The following is a 17,167-nucleotide window of genomic DNA, read 5'->3' as shown; positions in this document are numbered from 1 at the left end:
AACTTACCTGCTCCTGCCGCCGCCGCTCCCTCCGGTCCGTCCGCTCTGTCTGCTCCCTCCGCTCCAAGTGCTTGCTTCAGAACACAAGTCCGGAAGCCGCGACCGGAAGTAGTAATCTTACTGTCCAGCCGCGGCTTCCGGTCCACAAGAAAATGGCGCCGGACGTCGCTCGGCTGAAGACCATCAATTTGGACTGTGTGGGAGTGGCGCATGCGCCGTTCCCACACAGACGGCGTACAGCATAGTGGATGGAACGGGTCCCGTTCGCATTCACTATGGGGCTGTATGTGCCGTATTCCATGTCTGTATGTGTCGTTAATCGACACATACAGAGATGGAAAAAAAAATGGCAGCCCCCATAGACAAGAAAAAGTTAAAAAAAAAAAAAAAGTAAAACACAAACACACAAATAAATAAAACATTTTTTAATAAAACACTTAAAGCAAATTGATATAAAAAAAAATTTTTTCGCGACACCCGTCCTTTAATCTATGGCTTTGCAGGGAATTTAGAGCTCTGTATCAGAAAAACAAAGCTCTTACCACCATAAAGACATTTTATTTAACACAGAATTTCAGACTTAAAAATGAAATGGTGTTAAAAGGTGGACATGCATTTTAAAGAGGCTCTGTCACCAGATTTTGCAACCCCTATGTGCTATTAAAAAACGAGCATTTTTGGCCAAGTTATGACCATTTTTGTATTTATGCAAATGAGGCTTGCTAAAGTCCAACTGGGCGTGTTTAAAGTAAAAGTCCAACTGGGCGTGTATTATGTGTGTTACATCTGGGCGTGTTTACTTATTTTACTAGCTGGGCGTTCTGACGAGAAATATCATCCACTTCTCTTCAGAACGCCCAGCTTCTGGCAGTGCAGACACACAGCGTGTTCTTGAGAGATCCCGCTGTGACGTCACTCACTTCCTGCCCCAGGTCCTGCATCGTGTCGGACCAGCGAGGACACATCGGCACCAGAGGCTACAGTTGATTCTGCAGCAGCATCGGCGTTTGCAGGTAAGTAGCTACATCGACTTACCTGCAAACGCTGATGCTGCTGCAGAATCAACTGTAGCCTCTGGTGCCGATGTGGCCGACACGATGCAGGACCTGGGGCAGGAAGTGAGTGACGTCACAGCGTGATCTCTCGAGAACACGCTGTGTCTTTGCACTGCCAGAAGCTGGGCGTTCTGAAGAGAAGTGGATGATACTTCTCGTCAGAACGCCCAGCTAGTAAAATAAGTAAAAACGCCCCGATGTAACACACATAATACACGCCCAGTTGTACTTTTACTGTAAACACGCCCAGTTGTACTTTTGCAAGCCTCATTTACATAAATACAAAAATGGTCATAACTTGGCCAAAAATGCTCGTTTTTAAAAAATAAAAACGTTACTGTAATCTACATTGCAGCGCCGATCTGCTGCAATAGCAGATAGGGGTTGCAAAATCTGGTGACAGAGCCTCTTTAAAGAGATGTAGATTACAGTAACGTTTTTATTTTTAAAAAACGAGCATTTTTGGCCAAGTTATGACCATTTTTGTAGTTATGCAAATGAGGCTTGCAAAAGTCCAAGTGGGTGTGTTTAAAAGTAAAAGTCCAAGTGGGCGTGTATTAGGTGCGTACATCGGGGCGTTTTTAATACTTTTACTAGCTGGGTGCTCTGATGAGAAGTATCATCCACTTCTCTTCAGAACGCCCAGCTTCTGCCAGATCACGCTGTGACGTCACTCACAGGTCCTGCATCGTGTCAGACGAGCGAGGACACCGGCACCAGAGGCTTCAGTTGATTCTGCAGCAGCATCGGCGTTAGCAGGTAAGTCGATGTAACTACTGATAGTCCATATGTCCTGATGGGACAACCCCTTTAAAACAATGTAGGTGGCCCTTGTGACAGTTCTCTTTTTCTATCCCTATGTCAGTGGTAGAGTGTACATTACATAGGAAAAACAAGAAGTTAGCAGGTATTTATATTGGAATATAATCATCTTACATTGAAATGATTAAAAACTACCTTGTCTATTCTTTCCTTCCTTGTTGAGATATTTTTCTATGTGGTAGACCAAGGACACAAACCTGCTGGTAAAAAGATTTACCCTGCTTTGCTTACGTACTTACGTCAAAGAGGTTTCTTTAACTTTGAAAAAAATATGAAAATCAGACAGTGCCAAGTTGATACTGTAGGCAGGATGATCTAAGATTTCCCAGTTGTTACAGTCCAAGACATTGACATTTCCATGGGTGGTTCGTGACCAGGCTTGGTCATGCAGAAGCCGCACATACTTGGACACTAATTTTAGCTGTTCACAATGAATTTCAATTGAAGCAATGACATTCGAGGATGAGGATGTGAAAACTGCTGACTTGATTGATCCTCAGCACAGAAAAGCCACCACTTACTTCAGTTTTTTTAATTCAGTAATTGCACAATATCAGTTTGGTCTAGACACTCACTCATGGGGTGGCTTAGATTCCAAAACCAGCAAAGCTGTCATAAGAAAGTTATTTTGTTTTTTTCCCCATTCATAATTCATAAGTGTGACCTGCAAATACCCTTCTTCACTACGTAAATTCAGTGTCTGTTTTGCTGTCTGTTCCTTGACCCTGCATCCTATTCTACTGTTCAAGATTCCATTTATAGTTGTGGGGTGCAGTTATATGGAAGGAAATGTGTAGAAGAAAGGAAAGGCACTTTAGACTTTACATATGATGTATTTAATTTATTGCTGAGGAGTCAGACATTAATAGTATATGGTAATGAAAAATAAACCTAAAAAGATCTAAACAATAAAAAACATCATTCTCCATATTTTATCTGAATAGTACTTGTACTGTTTTAGATTTAAAAATATTAAAATACGTATACTTATGGTTGAATAGAGGTTATAACTTGACGGAATAAAATTCTCTCTAAAAATGTATTCTTTAAAACAAAAGCATACTTCCCAAATTTTTGGATGATAAAAGAGGGACATTTATGGTTCATTGCATAAAAGATCAATTTTTAATGCATATCTGGAGGCTTGAATGTTTTTTCAGTTACACATTATCTCAAAAATCATCTGCAAATAGACATTTTAAGGTCTAAACTGCATACAATCATGAAATAATATACAAGTTGGGGTCTAATATGCAGTTAGTCACAAGACTGACAATTTCTGAGCAATATCGTCAATTTATTAGTATTATTTTATTTTTCATGTCAAAAAGAGGAACATTTAAGGAGGAAATCAGGACAGAGGGATTTAGGTCAGAAATAGGGTCTGTCCCTCCATAACGGAGGTATGCATAGGTTTCTTCCCGTGCAATGTCATTATAAAACCAGGGGATTAACTTTTAAGTAGCATTTCATTGTTAGGATGATAACTTAGATTATATAAATACTGAATAGACCTCTTTATGGGATTATTCACACTTGCTTGAAGTTTTCTGAACGATGAACCAAGCGTTTCTTAAACGTGTGTATCTGTAACATGCCTTACTCAGCAGTTTTCAAAGCTTGAAGGATCAGATTGAGCTCGTAACACCAGGTCTCATATCTGTAAGACATCCTTATCTGGGCCACATTAGTCTTGCGGATATCATTGCCTTGTGGCCCTTCCATGTGATAGTCTTGCCCCAGAAAATGAGTCTTCTCCTACACAAACCAAGCATTTGGAATGTGAATATTGTGAAAATATAACAGGCACACATTAAAGTACATGATCATTTCCTCACATTTAAAGTGTAGCTATACGTTTGACAAACTTCTGACATGTCATAGTGGCATGTCAGAAGTTTGGATTGGTGGGGGTCCGAGCACTGGGACCCCCACCAATTTCTTGAACGAAGCAGCTGAAGCGCTCGTGTGAGTGCTCAGCCGCTTCGTGTCTGTTCGGCATTTTCCGCAAAGCCGATGTATCGGAGTACGGCTTGTAGACTTTCTATTGAGCCCGTCCTCCGATAAAAAAAAATTCGGAGATAGCCGTACAGACACGAAGTAGCTGAGCGCTCACATGAGCACTTCAGCTGCTTCGTTCTAGTGATTGGTGTGGGTCTCAGAGCTCGGACCCCCACCAACCCAAACTTCTGACATGCCACTATGACATGTCAGAAGTTTGTCAAATGTTTAGCTACACTTTAAGTATTTTCTACAAGCTTGCTCTACCAATCCATTAAATTGTGTCTTCCCATATACTGGTCTGTGTCAATTTTTCAACACCATCTTAGCATTCATTGCAAATAAAATGAAACCATCCGTACTATTATGTTTATTCTTAATGAGTTCGTAATGATAGCTAATACTGTGGCAATATATGTTATTATTTTATTGCTATATAAATCCATGTAATTGTGTTAAAAAGGCTTCTAAGCCTATTTATACTTTTCTTTTTTTTTCGTTTGTGTTGTTTAACCTACAAAATAGAGATGAGTTAATAGTAATTTACTTATTACTTGTAATTTATTAATAATTTTCTTATACTTCCATTTTTATCTTTAACAGTGATCACCTTTGTGCACATTTTCTATGTTCTGTTCATAGAGTTATGCAAGAAGATATCTGGGACCTTCACCAACTGTTAGTGGAGGTCTGTTTAAGCAGCGTAACCCTATGATTCAACTCATAGATTTTCGTATCTGAAGTCTATGCTGTCAGGTAAGTACATGAGACCTCCACTGAAGTCTATAGAGAGACTGACAACATAGTTGATGATACAAAATCTTCAAGCCATGAGCCTAAAGGGGCCATGACACTATCAATAAAAGAGCAGTCCAGTGATAGTGGGGAGTATGTTGAATACGTTGTTCAGTATGTTAGCAATAATTGATTTAAATTAATTTCAAGCAGTGAAACAAGTCCATAAACCAACACCTGATAACTGTACAACCATTAAAGATTTAGGTCAGCTCAAGCTAGGTACTGACCAAGTTTTTGGATTACATGAGATGTTGCTGAGTCTGTTCAAATGCATGAATAAAAGTACGAAAACTGAATAAAGGATAATAATAATCTTCTCTTGATTGTTAGAACATGGTAAACTGGCGGTTTTAAAATTCCAACTAATGGGCAGTGTATATTGTTGGGAGACTACTATGTCATATTATAGTGGCAATAGATTTTATAGCTTTTATAGAAAACACTGTACTGAGGTTGAGGAGATATTGCCGTTTTCTATATTCACACCAAGCGCATTATGTAAAAAACATTTCCGTCACTTTTCAGTTTAGAAATGGCAGTGAACAATGGTAGAAACAATCTGGCACCCGCTACACTAGAAGTATGCTACAAAAGTAAATATGCCCCATTGTAAGGGATCAAAAATGACATACCTCATGGGATAATCCACACTGTAAAACACTGCTCCTTGCAATCTCACACATGTCACAGGTGCTGAGCTTGAAAACCTGTGCAGCTATGGCATATTCTTCCATAAGAGGCTCCTGTAAGCAACAAGATCAATTCAAATATAAATTTGTTACACTATCAAGGCAAATATCCATGATCTAATCTATAGTTCTGTATATTTATAGATCTAATCTATAGTTCTGTATATTTATCGTTCTAATCTATAGTTCTGTATATTTATAGATCTAATCTATAGTTCTGTATATTTATAGTTCTAATCTATAGTTCTGTATATTTATAGTTCTATTCTATAGTTCATGTATCTTTTAAAATGATAAGGGTGATTTTAAAAAGGATTTTTTTAATGGCTTTTGACAGCCACCTGAAAGTTTAAAAGGTAACTAAACTTTCAAAAACCTTTTGACATGTCAGTGACATATCAGATGTTTTGATTGGTCGCAAGCACTGAGAACCCCACCGATCGCTAAAACGAAGCGGCAGTTTTTTAAAAGTTTAGTTACCCTTTAAGGGAAATTTTCCTTATAATCTACTTGTAATCTACTACCTTCATGCCCATAGTGTCTAGTGTTCCAGTTTCACCTTAATTTTCCAGTGAAAATGAAAAACATCACAATGCTCTTAGATCCTCTTCAACATTACCTTTGTGTCCCTTTAATTTTCAGTGGTTTGTGCTGCAGATCTATCCTTTGTCTCACTAAGGGCATGACCAGACGTGGCGGAATTGCTCTGGAATTCCGCTGCGGACAGTCCGCAGCGTACACGTTTCTCCATTGCTTTCCACAGCTTTTTAGTTGGGTTAATTTACACGTTGCAGACAATTCCGCTGTGGAGCATAGGCTGCGGTGCGGAATTTGGTGTCCGCAGCATACACTGACTGTTGCGGACGTGTGGCGGACTTGTTGCGGACTCATTGCAGAATTTCTCCATTGACTTCAATGGAGAGTCAAAATTCCGCAATGAAGTCCGCAGATGTTATGTGTGCTGCGGAGCATATTGGTTTTACTAACATGATAGTTCTTCATTCTGGCTGGACCTATGTATTTCTAGGTCTACAGCCAGACTGAGGAAGTTAATGGGGCTCCCGTAATTACGGGTGACTACGTGTGTGCACCCGTAATTACGGGAGCGTTGCTATGCGACGTCAGTAAATAGTCACTGTCCAGGGTGCTGAAAGAAAGAGTTAAACAATCGGCAGTAACTCTTTCAGCACCCTGGACAGTGACTTCCGATCACAATATACATCAACATGTAAAAAAAATAGAAGTTCCTACTTACCAAGAACTCCCTGCTTATTCCTCCAGTCCGGCCTCCCGGGATGACGTTTCAGTCCAAGTGACGGCTGCAGCCAATCACAGGCTGCAGCGGTCACATGGACTGCCGCGTCATCCAGGGAGGTCGGGCAGGGATGTCGAAAGAGGGACGCGTCACCAAGACAACGGCCGGGCAAGTAAGAATTTCTTTTACTTTTACTAGGGAAAGGGCTGCCCCTTCTCTCTATCCTGCACTGATAGAGAGAAGGGAAGCCCTCTTCCCCTCAATACGCAACTGGCAACGGCATTGATGCGGACAGTGTATGCAGAACTCCGCCCCGTCTGGTCATACCCTAAAGGTACTATTACATGGCCCGACATGGACCGTGTAAACCAGCGCGAGACAGCTCATTCGTTTGCTCCTATCACACGGAGCAATGATTTGATACGTATAGGGACGAGCGCTTGTTACTACAATCGCTCGTCCCTATACTTTTTCATCTGGTCCGCAGCGAATCTCCCTGATTACATAGAGAGTTATGTGCTGCCAACAACGATGATATTTAATTCTGCATAAAAGGGCAAATCAGCTGATGAACAAGCATTTGCTGATCCTTGCCCTTATTACACAGGACAATGATCGGTAGAGCGTTCAAATGAACGCTCTTTTGCCTGATCATTGGCCCATATAATAGGGCCTTTAGAGGAAGTTGTTATCATTATCTGCTGTGTTACATATACAGTGGAGCTGCAGCCCGGTCACAGGTCACAATGTCTACAAGCATGCTAGCTCACATTATTCTTGCACTCCTTCCTATCCCCTCTTACACTAGAAACTGCCTGCTTGAATCAGTGCTGATGCTGCTGTAATCAAAGGGCTTTATTAGCTATCAAGTTCCCTTTACACATGCACAGACAGAATGTAATTCACAATCTGGGTAAGAGCAGTATATCTCTCATTCTTTATCCTATCTATCTATCTATCTATCTATCTATCTATCTATCTATCTATCTATCTATCTATCTATCTATCTATCTATCTATCTATCCATCTTCCCCCTCCCTCAAGAAAAAGTAAAGGGCTGCAGTAGGTCACCTCCTCCTATTTCCATATACAGTAATGAATAGTGTGTGTCATCTGTAAGTAAAAAAAAAATATAAATAAGCTAATAAACAGCATAGAACACTCTTAATTTTGGATTAGAAACTTGAATTGACAAACTGAGGTGCATATCCTAAGGACGTATACGTTATTGGGCTACCCAACTAGCTAACCTTACTATATTTGTGCGGTTATCTACAGACCAAAACAAAGACAGATGGCTTAAAGGCTATGTACTCCTTTGCACTGAAATTATTTTTATTGTTCATTTGCTTCTTAAATGCAGAATTAAGCAACTTTCTAAATAGTGCACATTAAAAATGTCAGGGATGGTCGGTCGAGTGACATTTTTTTTATGGAACGTCACACTATGGGGCTATTCATGTCTATGGGGCTATTCACATGGGCTCTTTTTATGGACCGTGTAAATGGGCCGGAAAAAATAGGACATGTCCTATTTTTGCCCGTTTTCCTGGATGCCTCAATGGACTCAAGTATATGAGGAATCCGTGAAAACGGGTCCCGCACAGATGCAAATCGGCCATGCAAAATTGCAAAACTGCAAAGATTTGACACCCGGTCGCCTGAATAAGCCCTTAGAGATAGAAGCAGGAAGGGGGAGAAGGTTGTACACAGCAGAACAGAAAGTGGAGAGAGGGAAAGCATAAAAGTGGTTGGGGAGAGCAGATCATACGGGTTGTCAGTATCAGAGTGTAGATAGAGAGAAAAGCACAGGGGAGGGAGATGGGAGAGATCACACATACCATCAGTTAGATGCCCCCCACCCCCTCACACTCTGTTCTGCTAAGGGAGAGCAGTAGTCAGCCGTCAGGAGCAGTTGACTGATGGATTTCAGTAAGCAGCACAGCCAGTTATCTACAGGAATTACACAGACTCTACACCAGCCAAATGGTAGGAAACTCTTAATCCAGACTAGCTTAATTTTGCATTAAGGAAGCAAATGAACAATAAAAAAAAATGCAGTGCAAAGAGTTCCATAGCCTTTAATGTGGCTATACACATTGGATTAAAGTTGGCTAGGTCAGACATTTTTAACAGTCTAATATGTATAGCAGCAACCTGACAGTCCCATGGCAGACGTCACGAAAAAGAAAGTTGGTGCATGCTAGATTTCAACTTATTTTTTCCTTGTTGGGGGAGTTGTTGGCCAAAACGAGGAATCAGCTGACAGCTATCTAATGTGTGTGGAGAGCTTTATTTGGACATAGGATGGACATATGATGTATTTCTGTTTTAAGGCTTTAAAACAGATATTGCAACAATAACCAAGCCTGACTTGATGGAATCAGAAAGTAAATGAGGATTATTTGATTATTCATAAATTATTGTGGAACATGTGGAATGAGAGGGAAAAAATGCAGGTTCTGAGCATTTGGGAATAGAAGAAAATTATTGACAATTGGTTACATTGGAAAATACTTTTATAGGAAGTCCATAAATGTGAGGGCTTCAAATGCAGGTTGACTTATTTCTTATTTGATTGTAAACTAATCACTTTTTACCTTCATTCTTAAAAAAAATATACTGAATTTAGCATTTTATTACCTTGGTGTAATGGAATTGCATGGGATCATCTGTAGACAAGGATATTACCAGCCCTTTTTCATGAAAATCCAGCAAGGGGTTCTTGGCATACTCCAGAAACAGACTGTTGTTACTCAAAGGTGACATAGCAATGGGGAGTTTTGCCAAAAAGTAGAGGTATTGCAGCACAGGACTCTATAAAATACATACAATATAAAAAGTGTTGTAAATTCTACAAAAATAACCTACAGAAATATCAGATAAACAGAAAATAATCTGGATCTTAATCACAACCTAAATACTATTTTCACTGTATTGCATTAACCCCTTAAAAACGTGGCCAAGTTTGGTACCTATTGCCGCTGCAATTATTTTTGTTTTTCATCGTTAAATTCCAAGAGCAGTAACTTATCTATTTTTCTGCCAACGTAGCCATATGAGGGCTTGTTTTTGGCGGGACAATTTGCAATTTTAAACAGCGCCATCTTGCCATTTTTGGGGGTTGGAGAAATACGACAATTTCTCCATTTTTTTATGGTCACTTTTTATTCTGGTTATGGGGAAGCGGGATCAACAAAAAACATCAATTTTGGCATTGTTTATTAGTTGTGGTATTTTTTAGGGCATTTAACATGCGGGATTAATAACTTAATAATTTTATAGTTCAGGTTGTTATAGATGCAGCGATACTAAACGTGTCGTTTTTTTATTTTAGACATTTTTTACTTGGGATTTATATTTTCTCAGTAAACTGTATTAAATTTTTTTTTTTTTTGACTCACTACCCCCTAGTCGCTTGATTGCTTTAATAATACACTGCAATACTTTTGTATAACTGACAGCAAGCATTATGCCCTGGCTCTGGTAGAGTCTTATAATTGGGCTCACACAATTTGATCAAAATGTGCACTAAGAACCTCAGTATTGTAAGTAGGTTCAGCAGTAATGCATATTTATTTATATATACAGTGTATTAGGTAGTCTTGGCATTCGCAGAGTGCTGTCGCAATGTTTTTTTCTTCTTTACACAGAGTCTTATAAGCATACACTGATGGCAGATCTGGGGGCCTTTGTTAGCCACCCGGCTGCCGTCGCAACCCGACAGCAGCCCACGATTGTGTCGTTGGTGTGCCAATGGGGTGACAGAGGGTGCTCCCTCCCTCTTTCTAACCAATTAGATGCCACAGTGAGCATTGACCACGGCAGATAAGGGGTTAACACAGCCAAAACCTGCAAGGGATGGCACTGGCACAGCGTTTGTCCTGCACCATGAACTATTTTGTAATTTCGTGTAAATGACCCACTTACCATGACATAATAGTATGTCATGGGGTGGGAAGGGGTTAAAGTGAAAGTCCACGCTAGACTCCATTGTGTTGACAATTCTGTGCCAATTAATTTCTTAATATATCTTTATAGGAGTCGAAGTCCCATCTTTCTAATAAATAGATCCAAATCTCTTGCTCCCTTTCACACAGACATGGAGTTAAATGATAATATTCTGGCTGCTTACAACTGTATACAACTTAGAACTCAGAATTGCAGATGTTTGTCATATTAACCAGCCAGTGTACATAAGGCACATTCTTTTTTAAATAAAAATTCACACATTTACCTTTTTCAAGTTCAATCCATGAGAAATATTGTCTGCTGTCATGAATGCTGCCAGCAGATGAGTGACAGCGCCAGCCTCCCCACAGTGAGGGCGGAACAGGAAAGTGTTCATTCCCCTCTCCCTGGAATCAAACAGACCTTATCATAATTATATTATACATTTTTTACTTAGTATCTTCCATATCAGTGGGTAATAAAGCAAATTCAGAAAGATTGGAAGAAGAATGAAGTGTTCAGGTTTTTCCTGAATTTCTTTATCATCCTTGATAAAACGTAAATCAGTTTCACGGTAAATCAACGATTACAGATCAATAAGATACCCGAAGCATTGATAATGACCTCCAATATCAGGGACCATTTAGGAGCCCATAGACATTAGATTATTAATTCCCGATATGGCTCATTTTAGTCAGTTTACCAGCAGCAGTTTGCCTGCTTGCTGACAATTTTCAGGTAGTATAAAAAAAATTGACTTACTGTTTAGAGCAAAAATTAACATACAAATAAATGAAAATAGAAAAAATAATAAATATATATTAGAAACTTGCTAGATTTTACATTGGCTGGTTGCATACAGATGTATGTAATTTATCTTGACTTTGATAACGTGCTGCAGCGTGATATCACACAACAAAAGCCATTGAAAGGCTCTTGACACTTTGTATTTAATACGTTAAAAGTCAAGATAAAGATGTAGCCTCCCTTTAACCCCTTCCCGCCGCAGCCATTTTTCAACATTTTTAATTTCATTTTTTTCTCCCCACATTCCAAAAGCCATAACCTTTTTATTTTTCCGTCGATATAGTCCTATGAGGGTTTGAGTTTTGCGGGACAAGTTGTAGTTTTTCGTAGCGTCATTTATTGTGCCATATAATGTACTAGGAAATGGGAAAAATATTATTTGTGTGGTAGAAAATTAAAAAAACAGCGATTCCTCCATTGTTTTTTGCGCTTTGTTTTTATGGAATTCACTGTGCAATTAAAACATGTTAACTTTATTCTGCAGGTCAATAGGATTACAGCGATACCAAATATATATAGTTTTTTTTTATATTTTACTACTTTTACTAGTAAAAAACTAAGTGTAAAATTTTTTATTTATTTTGTGTCGCCAAATTCTGAGAGCCATAACTTTTTTATTTTTCCATCGATTATGTGGTATGAGGGCTTATTTTTTGCGGGATAAACTGTAGTTTTTAATGATACTATTTTGGGGTACATGCAATGTTTTGATCACTTATTTTTCAATTTTTTTGTGGGAAATGAGGTGACCAAAAAAGAGCGATTCTGGCGTCTACAAATTTATTTATTTTTACGGCGTTCACCGTGCGGGTCAAATAATGATGTATTGTAATAGTTCAGACTTTTTTACGGATGCGGCGATACCAATTATGTTTATTTTATTATTATTTTTTATTATGCTCTAGGGCGAAAATGGGAAAAGGGTTTTTTTTTGAACTTTTAATATTTTATTTTTTTTACATTAAAAAACAACTTTATTTTACAAATTTTTACTTTTTTATTAGCCCCCCCCCCCCCCCCTAGGTGACTTCAACCAACGATCGTTGGATCGCTTGCACTATATACTGCAATACTAATGTATTGCAGTATATCGTCTTTCTGACGGGCTTCTATTAAGGCCCCCAGGCAGCCATAGCAACCATCGGCTGTGAAGTGTCGGCTTTAACATACAGCCGACACCCACATCGTATGGAGCGGGTTCACTCCATGAGCCCGTTCCTTACTTCCCCTACCCAGCTATGACGTATGGATACGTAAAATGTCAGGAAGGGGTTAAATCACATTATATGCACCCTGAGTGGATTGTAATCACAGCTATGTGTTAAAATAGGATACTAATCTTGAAAGGTTAGCCGTGTGATCATTATGATTTTCCAGCTGAAAACTATGATTTTTATAGGATTGGGTCATTTGAAAGATAGTTGGTATTCACCAACAGAATACTGTGTACATTTTTAATCATCGTGAACTTATATACTTTCTGACTAACATAAATTATACATTTATGATAATCCTTGAGTCAATTGTCATACAGATGATGTCCTACTACCTAAACCTATCTAGTCTGTATTTTATACTCAACACAGTAATTATTAGTTTACAAGAGAATGAATCCTCCTAATCATCCCATTTACAAGTGTATTGTATATAATGGGATTTGAGCTATTGACATCTACTTAAAGGAAAGGTGTTACGAAAAAAAAAATTTTGATATCAATTTGCATTTAGTGTTTTATTATAACATCTTTTATTTATTTGTGTGTTTGTTTTTTACTTTTTTCTTTTTTCTAACTTTTACTTTACTATGGGGGCTGCCATTTTGTTTTTCATCTCTGTATGTGTCGATTAACGACACATACAGAGATGGAATACGGCAGCTACAGTGCATAGGAGTCAATGAACGGGAGCCGTCCCATTGACTTTGCACTATGGCTCTGTCCTGCGCAGATGCAGGTCAGAGTCACACAGAGCAGAGCAGCTGTTTGCAGGGAGAGAGCAGGCGCCATCTTGAAGACCAGCTGCACTGCAGGTAAGATGTGTGTCTCTGCATGTCCCACTCTCTACCTCACAGACCCCCGCTCTCGTGACCCCTGACGGGCCCCCCCACCCGACCCCCCCCCCCCCCCGAAACGGCCCCCCCTCCCTCCCTTGTGTGAAGGACACACGATGAAACTGTACTGGGAAAGCCCTAAACGGTAAATCTCTCTAGTTGTGCTGAGACTGTTTGGGGATGTGACTAATGAACCTCTCAGTCTCAGCACAATTAGAGAGATTTATCGTTCAGGGGTCTGGGAAAGCTGGGTGACCACCATTACCCCTCCTACTGGAGTGTGAGATTCATTAGTCACATCCCCAAACACACTCCAGTAGGAGGAGTAATGGTGGTCACCCAGCTTTCCCAGACCCCTGAACGATAAATCTCTCTAGTTGTGCTGAGACTGAGAGGTTCATTAGTCACATACCCAAACAGTCTCAGGACAACTAGAGAGATTTACCGTTCAGGGGTCTGGGAAAGCTGGGTGACCACCATTACCCCTCCTACTGGAGTGTGAAGAGGTTCATTAGTCACATCCCTAAACACTCCAGTATGAGGGGTAATGGTGGTCACCCAGCGTTCCCAGACGCAGATATAACCAGGAAAGGGCTGGATGGACGGGCTGAGGGTGCACAGGGTTTTTGGTGACCCCCTCTGTCATGTGATCGGACCTAGGTTAGCGGTTCTGATGCAGACGGGGTTCATATGACTATAACTCTGTCCATAACAAGAGACAGTGCACTCAGGACAAGCCCTGCCCTCATGCCATAGTTGTGTGGTTCTGTCTGCGGTGATGGCGGTGGGTGGCTCTGACACCCGCCTCCCCCGTCGGGTCATCTCAGGACAGAAGGGGTGTCCGGATTGGAGACACAGCGCCGCACCTGTCCTCAGGTTTTGTCTGGTATTGCAGTTCACCTCCATTGAAGTGAATAGGACAGAGCTGTAATACCACACACGACCTGAGGACAGGTGCGGCGCCATGTTTTCCTGGACGACCCCTTTAAGACTTTTCCCGTGTGTGTGTGTGGCAGAGCGGAGTGTGCACGGGCGCCGCTGATACTTCATAGCCGCTTATCAGCCGTTTTGAAGAATCAGCGGCGAGAACACACACACACACACACACAAAATCAAGTGTAATCAAGCATTTTTTATGTGTTTTTTTTGCACGTAAAATGTGCAAAAAAAACAAAACATGTCAAATACACAGCGTGTGAACCGGTCAACTGAAAAGTCATTCACTTCACTTTCATCATTCTAAGGCTGGGTTCACACGACCTATTTTCAGGCGTAAACGAGGTGTTTTACGCCTCGATTTACGCCTGAAAAGACGGCTCCAATACGTCGGCAAACATCTGCCCATTCATTTGAATGGGTTTGCCGACGTACTGTGCCGACGACCTGTAATTTTACGCGTCGCTGTCAAAAGACGGCACGTAAAATAACAGCCTCGGCAAAGAAGTGCAGGACACTTATATACAGGACACTTCTTGGGACGTAATTTGAGCCGTTTTTCATTGAATTCAATGAAGAACAGCTCCAAATTACGGCCGTAATTGACGCCTCGCAAAACGCGAGTACGAGCAATTACGTCTGAAATTACAGAGCTGTTTTCTCCTGAAAACAGCTCCGTCATTTCAGACGTAAATGCAGTTAGCGTGTGCACATACCCTAGGGGTATGTTCACACACAATGTTTTCAGCTGAAAAATCGGAAGCAGAATGCCTACAAGCATCTGCCCATTGGTTTCAATGGGAAACACGGCGTTCTGTTCCGACAGGGCGTTTTTTACGTGGTAGTTTTCCAAAAACGGCACGTAAAAAGACGCCCGACCAAAATGAAGTGCACATCACTTCTTGGGACGTTTTTGGAGCCGTTTTTCATTTACTTTATAGAAAAACAGCTCCAAAAACGGCCGTTAAAAAACGCGAGTTTGATTAAAAAATGGCTGAAAATCAGGATCGGTTTTCCCTTAGCCTTTTGGTGTGTCCTAGAACTTCTTCCAGCTGCAGAATGACACCCAATATGGCTGCCAGACACTGCTTAGCAATTTGAAGACACCTTTACCTGGCTTGTGAGAGGGGGGGTGAGGTTCCCTCCCACATTTACAGCAGCTATGCGTCAGGTTGCTTTGCCTTATTCACCTTGCTGTAATTCTGGGAAGTGCTCCCCCTGGTGGCCAACATTGGAAAACATGTCAAATTATTATTTAATTTTTAATACTTTCCACCATACGGAAAAAAAATAAAAATACAGCAAAAAGCTTAAAAAATATAATAGAAATAAGTAACGACACTTAAAAAAAAAGGTTTAATTTGCGACACATTCCCTTTAAAGACCATGGTAGGAATAATAATGATGTCAAGTGAAATCCAGTTAAGTCTGCTATTATTACAAAATAGTAGTTTTCCCATGGGGTGGATATGGAATGTGTAGAAGCAGTTGGCAAGCATCACGTTCTTGCTTAAAGAGATTTTGGACTGGTGTTAAGGGTAGGACAAACAATTTAATGTGGGTCAAAAGATAGGAGGATCTGAATAAAATGTCTGCCAAATACCTATGTTAGTTGTATATATTATACAATCAGTGTTACGGTTTGGTTGGCTACCAAATTGAATTCAGCTGTAGTCTTAAACATAATAGCTGTGTTAGAATATACTGCGCAGTCAACAGTCATACACTCAATTAATACAATTTCATTATTTTTCATTATGTTTTTCCCATATAGCCTTAAAGTGTTAGAAATATATTTTAACAAATTTGCTAAGATAAATGTATATTACAATGTGCAGTAATTGCACTGACTAATGCTGTTGAATATTATTATTATATAGGTATTTTAGGCAGATGTTTGCAGACTAGTGCAGTGATGGGGTTCACACCTACCCAATTTTGCTTAGTAGTGCACTTATAAGCTTGATAGAGTTTTTTAAATCCTAATATATATCTAGATGCTTAACAAGTACAAAAAAATCACGATCCCCCCAAAGGCAGCTGTAGATGCGCTTTAGCTATTGAGCAGACAAAAAAAGCTTGAGTCTAACCTGCATATTTTTTCTTCCCTCTGCAGGCTTATATAAATGCATATATCGCTTTGCATACTTGCTGTGTGGGGGGATCTTCCTGGTGTGTTGTATGAGCTGTGCTGTGAGCCAATCAGACGTATCCCTCTGTTGCTCCCCCTCCCCTCTCACAGCATGCAGTCTTATAAACACACTGAGGGAGAAATGCTGCAGCTGCACCCTCCTCCTCCCTGTCTAGTATTTACTTTTTTGCCACTAGAAGTATATATTGAAAACTAAAGAGGTTTCTGAACATTGAAAAAGTGTCTGCAGGCAGGGAAATGTGAACTACAGCCTTGTGAGGAATGTGAGGAAGATACGAGGTTCGCTTTAACTGCAATTATGAAGTTTACATTAAATACTTTGTTAATTATAAATGGATAGAATTTATTTACAGTACTGAAGAATGTGTTGACATTACATTAATACGGTTTTATAAATAAATAAGTAATAATGCTGTATTGTACCATGGTATACCACCACTGAGGGTTCATAGTAGTTTTGTCTTGCTACTGGACTAATGTAAGCAGGTGCAGAACAAAGACTTGAAGAGCAGTTCCACCCTAAACTTATTTATACATGGATGCAATTCATACAGTGTAAATTTAGCATTAGGGTGGAATTGATTTCAGTCCATGCTGTGATATTTGATTGTGTGCTAGAGCAAAAATATACTAAATTCTTAGAGACACAAG

At 39.9% G+C, this 17,167-nt stretch overlaps 1 protein-coding gene across 2 annotated transcripts in view; it reads right to left on the bottom strand.

Moving 5' to 3' along the window:
- Window positions 1–3,397: 3,397 nt before the first annotated feature.
- AMPD1 (adenosine monophosphate deaminase 1) overlaps window positions 3,398–17,167 on the bottom strand; it is a 58,330-nt gene continuing 44,560 nt past the window's right edge. For both annotated transcript variants that reach the window (XM_075850724.1, XM_075850723.1), the window contains exons 12-15: window positions 10,858–10,978; window positions 9,264–9,437; window positions 5,309–5,419; window positions 3,398–3,635 (exon numbers count right to left, since the gene is read on the bottom strand). In XM_075850724.1, coding sequence (XP_075706839.1) covers window positions 3,477–3,635; window positions 5,309–5,419; window positions 9,264–9,437; window positions 10,858–10,978 — 565 coding nt within the window. In that variant the 3' untranslated portion in view covers window positions 3,398–3,476. The remainder of the gene's footprint in view (window positions 3,636–5,308; window positions 5,420–9,263; window positions 9,438–10,857; window positions 10,979–17,167) is intronic.

This window comes from Rhinoderma darwinii, chromosome 2, assembly GCF_050947455.1.
Source record: "Rhinoderma darwinii isolate aRhiDar2 chromosome 2, aRhiDar2.hap1, whole genome shotgun sequence".
Classification (NCBI taxonomy): Eukaryota; Metazoa; Chordata; class Amphibia; order Anura; family Rhinodermatidae; genus Rhinoderma; species Rhinoderma darwinii.
The sequence above is the reverse complement of the archived record's forward strand: the minus strand, read 5'-3'. Positions and strand labels throughout refer to the sequence as shown.